We start from the raw sequence: 10,346 nt of genomic DNA, 5'->3' as shown, positions 1-10,346 counted from the left end.
CTGCTTTGAAAAGCCACAATAAGCAGCAGATCAGAACTACCAACTTCATTTGGTTAACTGCAATTACTTCTTTTAAACTAGGTGGAAGGTTTTTCCCAAGCGTTTTGCCCATAATGGAGAAAACTGTTTAGATATGCAGTGTCAAAGGTCGTAAGATATCCCAAACAGACTATTAAGTTACACCTAATTTTGTTTTAATACAAAGCACACCTAATTCTACCCAGAATAAAGCAAGCTGCTTACCAATTGCTGCTCCACAGGAGGTGGTATATCTTGATTGGCATAGACAATAGCAGGATTGTAAAGGCTGAATACCACAGGATAGAAAACTTTTTTCCCTGGAAGTCAAAAGATAATTGTTACTCACTGTGGGCATGCTTTCTGAAGGCAAAAAGAAACCAGAAACACTCTTTTTATTTAAGAGATTACCTATTAGGCATTTCCTAGTGGAAAGAAATAAAAACAAGTTCTAACTGCTCAGATTTCCCACCTAGGAAGCTTGTAACATCCTGTGGGGCAGAGCCCTTAGGATTAAAAAAAATACATATGTATGAATATTATACATATTACACTTGATTTACATTTATATATAGTTATACATGCTTATATAAAATATTAGATATCTTGGTATTGTTCCAGGTGACTGAAAAATTCCTGCAATAATGATATGCAGTAAAACTAAAAATAATCAAATCCAAGTAACACCTTGCATTGTTGAATTTTGTGAATTTATCTCTGTCCACAAACATGTAAAAGCAGGTACTCCCAAGATATACTGCAAGGGCATCAAACATCATGAGAATCCTGACTATGCTGAAAACACCAGTTCTGTGTCTCTTATAGAAGCCAGGTAAATATTTTTCCACTGATGTCTTGCATCACCAATGCTGCAAAAGTATTGACAACAGTCCACAAGAATATTCACTATCCTGACTTGGGCGTGGACTCTGAAGGAGTAAGCAGCATTTTCAGATCTCATTGAAAACAAAGGTGACAAACTGCCAGTATGAATTCCAAGCAGTGTCCTGAACTCTCTCTTGTTAAAGCTCTCAAAATACTCCTCTCCAAAATTTTTCTCATTATTTATACAACTTGTTTCATGAAGAACAGAGACAGACAGAAATGAAAGAAAAATCAAGAAACAGAACCCAAATATCTGGCTTCTGAAGAATTTTCTTGCCTGCTTGTTAGGTGAAGAAAAAACATCTATTGATTCCAAATTGACATTTGGAGAAAATGGTTTCTGACTGCAACAAATTTGAAACAAGAGTAAGCATTAAAAAAAGAACCCAAACAGTTTGACAGAAGGAGATCTTCAGCAGCATGCTTGTTAACTCAAGAAAGATTTACCCTTCTTGGCAGAAGCTTGTCGAACAAGCAAGCATCACACAAACTTAGAAAAACAATCAATATTTCAGAGCCTGGGATGGAACAGTGGAACATGAGCTCAGGTTCCACAGGGAGCACACTGTAGCTCTACTGAAAACCATTCCTTTGTGACATGTCTTGGCCATACACATGTGAGAAGAGATAAACCAAACTTGTTAGAGATTTCAGCATAACAAAACTCATCTTCCACTGTAGAGTGCTACAGTGGAACTGAGTTTTGCTATACAGATCTACATGCAGTCTAATTGTTAAAGCAATTAAGTTGTCCAGCTTTCTTTCAGACAGCTAAATCTGAAGAAAACATCAAAACTGTACATTGTACAAAAAAGACAACATGTTCTTAAAACAATCTACACTAAGGCAGAAGTTATTTCTCAGTCTAAGTATTATTGCCTTTTGTGCAGAGAGTGATTAGTTTTCCAGGATGCGTGCTACTGAATAAGTTCCACCATTCTAGCTGAGTTTTCCTTGTTTTCTATATGCCCAGCACAGGGCAGCTGAACTCAAGCAGGGTGACAAGGCTCCCTTCCAGCAACAATAGGGGAACATACCGGGCTCAGCGTTTAAGCGGCAGCTGTTGAGGAATTCGGCTGTGAAATAAACATCAACATCACAGAAGAACATCAGGACCTCGCCCTTTTCCCAGGCTCTGGCACCCATGTCAAGTCCTCGGCCTCGGTTGAATTCCTCATTCAGAGAGACAAGCGTGTAATTGTGGAAGTCAGTTTCTCTACAAGAAAAACAGAGCCAAACCCAAAATAAATCTGTGGGGAGGAGCAGAGGGACCATTGATAGGTTTTTTAGCATTTTACAGGAATTTCACTCCAGAAATTTAAAAACAGTTATATGATCAGAATGAGGAAAAAAATATGTTACACTTAATTTTAATTTTAAGCCTTGTAAAATGATAGAAATCAGTCTTTGTAGCTTCACTTCATATTTAATCATTCAGACGGGTTAAAAGGCCTTTTGTTAACTGATGTGAATTAAAACGCTCTCATGAATTACAATGGCATCTAAAATTTCTCCCTACAAACCAAGAAGTCCTGACCAACAGAAATATCTGTCTTCACTAGCTCAGAGAACAGGGCAAACAGGAAGCCATAGTGCTGGCATCACCAGACTCATGGGGCAAAGGCTATGTGTGTGACAGGGCCACCATAACCCACGCACTTTGCTTCTCCTCGCTGTTCACCAGTAGCACACATGCCTGTACTCACAGCAGAAGAGGGAAGGAGCAGCCAAAGGAGACTGGAAACACACTCAGAGAACATCTTCAAGCAAAGTTAAGTGTCTACTTCAGAGACACCTCAGAGGACAATGCTTGAAGAGAACAGAGTGAAGATATTCAACAGTAGCACCACTAAAAAGATACAGAACAGGTAAATGGCCAGTGAGCCTGCAGCACTGACTCAGTGCTCTGAGGGACATCTCACAGGGCAGGCAGCAGGGCCTCAAAAATGGAGGGGTACAGCACACAGCAGATGCTAGGGAGACTGCAGCACAAAATGCAGAAGTTCTCTCCTCCCTTCCTACGAGATGCCTTTGCATGTCAGGCCAGCTCTCCATCACACCTCCAAGCTGGTGACAAAGTAGCCTGTGCCTAGTCTGTGTCATGGGGAGGAGCCTGGCCAGCATCCTGAAACAGGGATCACACCAGAGCTCAAGGAAAACTGGTTCCCAGCTCAGGGATGGGTGCAAGAGCTCAGGTGGTGAAGGTGTCCCTTGGCTACAGGGTAAAGGATGCTGACACCTGTCCTATCTCTCTGGAACAAAAGCCATAAAAGATACATTTGTGAATTTTACTGATGTAATGCTGAGACAGCCATGATGAACCATGCTTAAAGTTATTTCACAGCTGAGAGTAAGTACAGGCCTACTTTGACTACTACATTTCTCTTCCTTATAATTAAATAAAATTGTTTCTCCAGTGAGGTATTAAAATATACATCCGTGTTCCAAAGAACTTAAACTCTAATCAATCTGTTAGCATGACTGAATAGCCGCTGCAAAACTCACCCCTGTTGTTTTTTGGACTGTCAGATAGAAACCTCAAAGTCTTTTCTGGCTATAACTTGATTTTTAGTAGTCTTCAGGAAACTTTTGCAACCTAAGCTGTAAAATGGCAACCATAAATAGTGTACAGTAAATAAATAATGAATTTCCTAGTAACCTGTAATGGAGTATAAACTTTATTTGGTTTATTTCTTCATTCTTTTTTAAAAGCTGTTTAAAATGCCAGTTTTACTGACTGATGTTGGATTGATATACTTACCTAGCTACAGATTCTAGGATGCTTTTCACTTCTGATAGACCATCTTGTCCAAAGTAAACCACTGTGAGGTGAACACGCTTATCCTGATGAATACACACATCCCTATAAGCACAAAGATAAGCTGATATTAGTAAATACTTGCAACACAATAAAAAACTTTAGGTACTTAAAAGCTACAGCATTAAAAAGAATTAGCAGATTGAAGTATTCTGGTTAGTCATTAAATGGCTTCAAAGAAAACAGAAAAAAGAAGAGATGCTTTCCCCTCTTCTTTCCCCATCTTGCCCATTTACATCAGAAGGTTCCAATACTGTGTGTCACATCCCAATACCTTACTTTATAAACAGGCACTCCTCAACTGATGCAAATACACAAGTTATGTTCAAGATCCTCTGAGTCCAGGTTCACAATGACCCTGACTTTTGGTCATTTTGCTGCAATTAGAGAATCTCTTAAACCCTTTTAGAAGGAATGTTTTTCTCCATACAGTAGGTTCAATTACAGACATCCCAAGGCAGTTGCACACAATGTTGGAATCATCAGCTCTGTTGCAACTCAACCAGAACAGGAATTCATTTTGAAAAGAAAACAAAATACTGAAAATCAGGAACATAGCTCACTATATAATCTCATGCACCTACCTAAAGTTTTGCATAAATTGTGCAAATGCCTCAGTTCTTCCAGCAAGAGGAACAATAACGTTAATGATCGATCTAGAAATATCGACTGTTTCACTCTTCACTTTCATGAGGGGTCCAAAAGGTCGGAACAAGGTGACATGCCTGTACTCCATGCCATCCATCTTCTTATAAAACAGCTCATACTGTGTCCCCTTATCTCTCTCTGTACGATAGTAACCTGAAGAATAAGTCACACAAGTAATATGTAAAGTCAAAGATCCCAGCAGTTTTACTTCAGACACACTGGTTTTCCTTAGAACTAAAGAAGTGAGGGTAAAGCTTCTGGGTTTCTCCTATATGAAATTTCCACAAACTGTTATTGATCACAGTCACCCTTCTACTGTTTTAGGTCAGACCTGAGAAACAATCCCAAACTCCAGCTTCCCCTGCTTCTTAGAGACAACAGGTTTCATGGTCCTATGCCAGTTTCTCAACTGGAGTTGGGTCTTCCCAACAAAAAGGCAATTCAGCTATTTACTAAGGAAAAGGATGGCTGAAATTTAATATTGCCTGTTCTTAAGCCCTTCAGTAAGAATCTAGCTCTGAGCTAGCCCACAGTAAAATCTGAGATCATCTGGCCAGTAATCACCACAAGAAAAGCAAAATTTGTTCCGTGGGCAGAACAAATGACAGTACCTTGCTTGACAAAGTCTGCAAAACCTGACATGTGGCATTTAAACAAAGCAACTGTGTGATAATGCTGGAATGCTTTTAAATTGTTTTCACTGCTGACCAGCAATTAATGTTTTCTATCCGATAAAGAAGTGGTACTTTACTAACCCACACTCTTCTAAGGACATAGGCAGAAGTTTTTCTATGTGCCCGTCACACCTTAAGACAAAATTGCTAGTCCCTCCAGAAACAGGACTACCTGTTGAGAGATATTTTACTCCAAATGGGTAGAAAAAAAAACCTGTCCCTTTCAGAACATGGGCCTTTAACTTAAGGACCATCGAAGAAGGAAGTTAAAACAACAGACTTTAATTTTACACCACATAGGAAAGGACTGAGGCTCATCTGTGGTTTTGACCCTACTAAGCTCTGTGTTGCTAATTCCATATCTATGCTAACCTGAGAGTAAGAAATGATGGCAGGAAAAATCCTCCAACAAAAATACCTTATGTTCATCCCATCTCTGCTTTCCTCTCACCAGCAAGGAAAAGATGTATTATTCCAAAGAACCACAAGCTACACCATGAACTGGCATTACGTTCCAGTTAAGTGGCCACCCAGACCATAGAGAAAGTTACAAAGAGCTGCATACCCCCAAGTGGGAGTGATGCACACCCCTGCCCTAACACGATGCATTTCCTTGCACCTGGCTGCCCTGAACTGCCCCTTCTCCAAGCTGGTCTCCTCAGCAGCTGAAATCCCTCCCAGGACTCCCACCCAGAAAGCAGCTGGTGGCAGGCCACAGAGCAGACAAACCATACTGGTGACACAAAAGGTTCCCTTTTGTACCCAGTATTGATAGCATTCTTTTTGTTGTCTTTATTTGCAACTGAAATCAACACCAGACAAAGTATGCAAAGGAAGCAGCTCTCAGCCCTAAAGCAGCTAGGGTTTGACTGTCTCAGGAACCAGGAAGAAGGGATGATAGAGCTTTGTGTGTCTCTCTATGCCCAGGCAAGTATTCTCCATGCTCCCTTCCTTTTCAATCCAAGAAGCAAAGGGTTGTGCACACCACCTTGATCTAACTTCTCTCTTTATATCCCAGATTCCATTCACAAAGAAAGAATCCTTTCCCTAAATCTACCTCCATGTTCCTCTGTTCCAGCCTCCATCCCCAAACCAAACCCAGTTTCATGCATTGATGTTCCCTCCTTCTGCCCAGTCTCTCTTAAACCCCTCCCATGCCCAGCTCTGTAATCCAGCCTGTCTTGTGGACAATGCACTGGCAGACCCAATGGACAACGTGGATGACCACTACAGAGGGGCTGTAGGACACGTGGTGTAGCAGAACAAGCTGGTCCATCACACTGGAAGTCAGTGATGACTGAGGCTCTCAACTGAGAGGCTTTTACCCTTTGAACACAGTTCTGCAATGCTCTCCTTTAAGAGACTGAAATTCGCATTTGTTCTTTTGTCAGCACAGAGATGCATAAGTAAGCACCACATTTTAATGCTTATTCTCAAATCATTATTAATTACAAGCACTGAAAATGGTGTTACAAACAATGAAAGCCCACAATGCTGACTGCCAGAAGCAGCACAAGATTTTAAATCCCTCTCAACCCTTTTCCATTCCAACTCTTTGTGCTGCACACTGTAGGCTGAAAACAGCATCTTGGTTAATGGAGTAGCTGATGCACCACGGTGCTCACACATCACGCTTTCGTGGAATAGACAGCAAATACTTTGTACCAGGACTCCTGGGGAAATTAACCTTCATTTTGTGTTTTAGATTTTATTATTTTCTCTGCTATCTAATAGCTGTTTACAGATAAAAATACCATTTACAACATAAATGAAGTTTTTTAAAAGCATACCAGCTGCCAAAAGCTTATCTTAAATCAAACTAAAAGCTCAGATGTCAGTCTACCACAGAAGGCTGAAGTAGAGAGTAAAAATTGCTAGATTAATTTAAAAAAATTAAACTAAAGCAAAACCCACTGCTATAACTTCATAAAGACCTTAATATGCAAATTCAAATTGGAATAGTGCCTAGCCAACATTCAATTGTTGAAATACCAGATTCCAAACTTTTGAATATCAACATGCTACCAGAGCCACATTTCTTTTAAATAGGACGTACTCCTAAGAGTTATTCTCCTTGCTATGAGCTAGCTTCTGTTGCTAATCTGCTAATTTGAACACTTTTATGAGACAAGTCTCTGTGCACAGAAGCCAGATTTGAGAACAGCCAGAAAAAGAACCCATATCTGGTTTACTTCTTAGTGTATTCAAGTTTTTAACACTTGGAACTGACTCATTTAATAAAACCTGTTATCTCACCTTGCAACTAGCATACACTGGCTGCCATCTAAAAGAGAACTCCACAAGCAAAGAGGTAAAAAGCAGCAGAAATAATTTAACAGTTGCTATTCCTGGTCCATGAAGCTTTACTCCCTTGGCAGAAGTTCTGCTTCTCACCAAACAAATTACACATAGGAATCCTGAGGATCAGTTACTACCAAAGCCAAAAAGCCGTTCCTCTATTGCCTTGAATATTACTTGCTTTACAACTACCAGGAAGTGTTTGGTCTATGGATTGCAGATGGATCTGGTTCTTTTGGTGTATTAGAGTTCTCCACTGAAGTTCCCAGGACAGTGGCCAGTTGTTGGTCTCATGCAGCACACAGGCAGGGGCTGTTTGCATGACCAGCAGTCCACACTGTTCTGGGGATGGTAACAACTGGGAAGCTTGCAGCATGGGAATAAAGGATTTTTACATTCCAAGGATGGGTGGGGGTGGGAAGTCTTCCTTTTCAATGATGACCTAAAGAAAGTTTCCTGATTTTGCCCAGTTTCAATTGGAAACACAGAACCAAGAGAAATGGATCCAAACAGCACTGCTAGACCTTCAATAACAAGACTTTTATTAGCAATTAGCTAATTGCCAATTAGCTTCTGAAAACATGCTAGTGCTTCTATTTTCCAACAGTTAATTTTAAATATTTGTGCAATGGAAGAGCTTGTAATCTCTTGATTAAAAAAGCCAATTACACTGATAAATGTAAACCCAAATAAGCCAGTTACACTGATAGAGAAGTGTGTCCTCAAGGCTTCTCTATCACCATTCAAGACTCAATGTCACACGCTTCTGGAGAAAGGGAACAGACAGAGGTAATACAATTATCTCCTCTGAATTACTCCCCATTTCTCAATATTATCAAATACTGATCTCAAAGAAATCTATTTTTAATGGAGGACTATCTTAGAACATGCAGCTCAGCACTTAGGTCCATTGCTCATAATCCTAAATCCATTCATTTGTGAAAATATGCAAAATTGCATCTTTTATCCTCTCTAGGGATACTCTTCATCCAGGGGGAACAGGATACTCTTGTTTCTCATACACTTAGATCTAATGTAGGCACTGAGCAAAAAAAAAAACCAACTTCAAAGGGTTTCTCAAACAGTAACTGCACAACAAGACTTTTTTTCAGGTCAGATTTTTGTTCTATTAAGATTAAAATTCTGGAAATTTCATTATGGGTAGCTACAAAGGAAAACAGGTACAGCAAACAGAGCTGAGAAATTTGCTGGTTTTCCCGTCATCAGCAGAGCAAGTCAACTGAGCTTTGTGAAAAATAACTTCAAGTTTTCAGAAAGTATCTTTGTAGCTGTAATATAAACTTAGAAATATTTTCTTTTTACTTAATGTTATTCCTCAAAGCCTGCACATCACCATGGTGTGGCTGTGACAGATCTGCCTTATCAGAATTCCAAAGCAGATTTGGATCATCACTCTGTCTTGCAACACAAAAAAATAGCACGAGTTCAGGAAGCGCTTGGCCAGAGTGCTCCCTGCTGTGGACACAGCTTCCCTGCACCACCACAGAACATCTCTGTGCAGAGCCCACAGAGGCTGAGCTTGCAGTTACAGTTACATGAACAGTTACATTGAGGACACACTGCAAAAATGCAGAGTGCAACAAGAAAGTTGGCATCCATCAGCATGCATCTGGAACTTTTCTGGCCTGCCCTGTACTAAGAGTAATAAAAATCTGTAGATTCAGACTACCACAAGTATTATGGGCTAATTAAGTGTACTTTTTCAGAAGAAAGTTTATTTAGGAAATTCCTATTTTTAAAACAGAAAGCAGAGAGATTTTAAATTCAAGTTATTAGTATTAGTTGTCTCAAGTTACTCCAGTATAGATAAATCCTAAAACACAATGAGAAAAAAAAACCCTTGATTTTTTTTTTCAAATGAAGACAATGATACTTAAATGACTGGGCATCAGAGGCAATTCTGGGAAAGAACTTCAGACATATTCAGCAGACATTAAAAGACATCATTAAATAAAATCCTCTATAAGAAAAGATGTTCTAAACTTACTTAAACAGTCACCAAATTCTCTAAGGAGAGTATACCTGAAAGTACATATCACAAAACTTTACATGGTTCAAAGTTTAGTCTACTATTTCACAAGTCTAGGAAAAGAGCAGACAAAATTCCCAGAACCAAATATTGACCTATATAAAAATAGCCCATTGAGGTAAACAAGCTAGAAGGCTTCAGAATAAAAATTTCTTGTAGCACAGTTTTGTGGCTAAGTTTTTGTATATAGATATGCAGTAGTTTTGAGGAAAAAATCCTGCAAGTTAGAAGATAAAATCAACTTATCTATACTGAGCATAAAACATGATGGTTATGTATTAACTAATGCAGTACCATGTTTTCTCTTTTGTCCCAGAAGTGAAAAAAAAATAATCCAAACACCAAGTTTCTCAGCCTCCAGGTTCAAATTGCACAATACTCTGGTTTTAGTCACAAACCACTTATTACAAAATAATTACCAACTGAAGAGGATGTAGAACTTAAATTACACGCTTCAACTGAAGCCAACTTTAAAAAATTGTTTCTCTAAATGAGCAACACTAATCCAGCAACAATTTTGATGCGCTCTTAAGACAGTTACAGGACCTGTTCTGACTTCAGCTGATACACCAAATCTGCTAGGCAATTTGATCCTACCAGTTTAGGACAGCTTAAGGGACTAGTATTTTATAAACAGAATGGCATCAGCTTTCCAACTGCACGTCCATCAAAAGGGGATGCACAGGCAGAGTGCTAGAGCCTGTTTACAGGGCTGCAGGGCAACGGACCTGTGTGTACCAACACTGGCTGGGTCTGCTTCTTACCTCTGACTCCTGGAAAAACAGGGGTGGAGAAATATATGCTAACATTCAGAAGATGCCTTTTTTTTGCTGGCTAAATTAGCCAGTAGTATTTGCACATTAAAAACCCACAGAATACACACACAACCCACAACTTCTGTCTGAAGAAAGATACTAATAGATCTAGATAACACTATGGCTGGTTGCTAACACAC

At 39.5% G+C, this 10,346-nt stretch overlaps 1 protein-coding gene across 1 annotated transcript in view; it reads right to left on the bottom strand.

The window, feature by feature from the left end:
• Nucleotides 1–10,346, bottom strand: part of CSGALNACT2 (chondroitin sulfate N-acetylgalactosaminyltransferase 2) — a 17,067-nt gene that overhangs the window by 4,004 nt on the left and 2,717 nt on the right. The window contains exons 2-5 of the mRNA XM_031063418.1: nucleotides 4,306–4,522; nucleotides 3,665–3,766; nucleotides 1,941–2,119; nucleotides 244–338 (exon numbers count right to left, since the gene is read on the bottom strand). Of these exons, the coding sequence (XP_030919278.1) occupies nucleotides 244–338; nucleotides 1,941–2,119; nucleotides 3,665–3,766; nucleotides 4,306–4,522 (593 nt within the window). The remainder of the gene's footprint in view (nucleotides 1–243; nucleotides 339–1,940; nucleotides 2,120–3,664; nucleotides 3,767–4,305; nucleotides 4,523–10,346) is intronic.

This window comes from Geospiza fortis, unplaced genomic scaffold, assembly GCF_000277835.1.
Source record: "Geospiza fortis unplaced genomic scaffold, GeoFor_1.0 scaffold130, whole genome shotgun sequence".
NCBI lineage: Eukaryota > Metazoa > Chordata > Aves > Passeriformes > Thraupidae > Geospiza > Geospiza fortis.
This window is presented reverse-complemented; position numbering and strand designations above follow the sequence as displayed.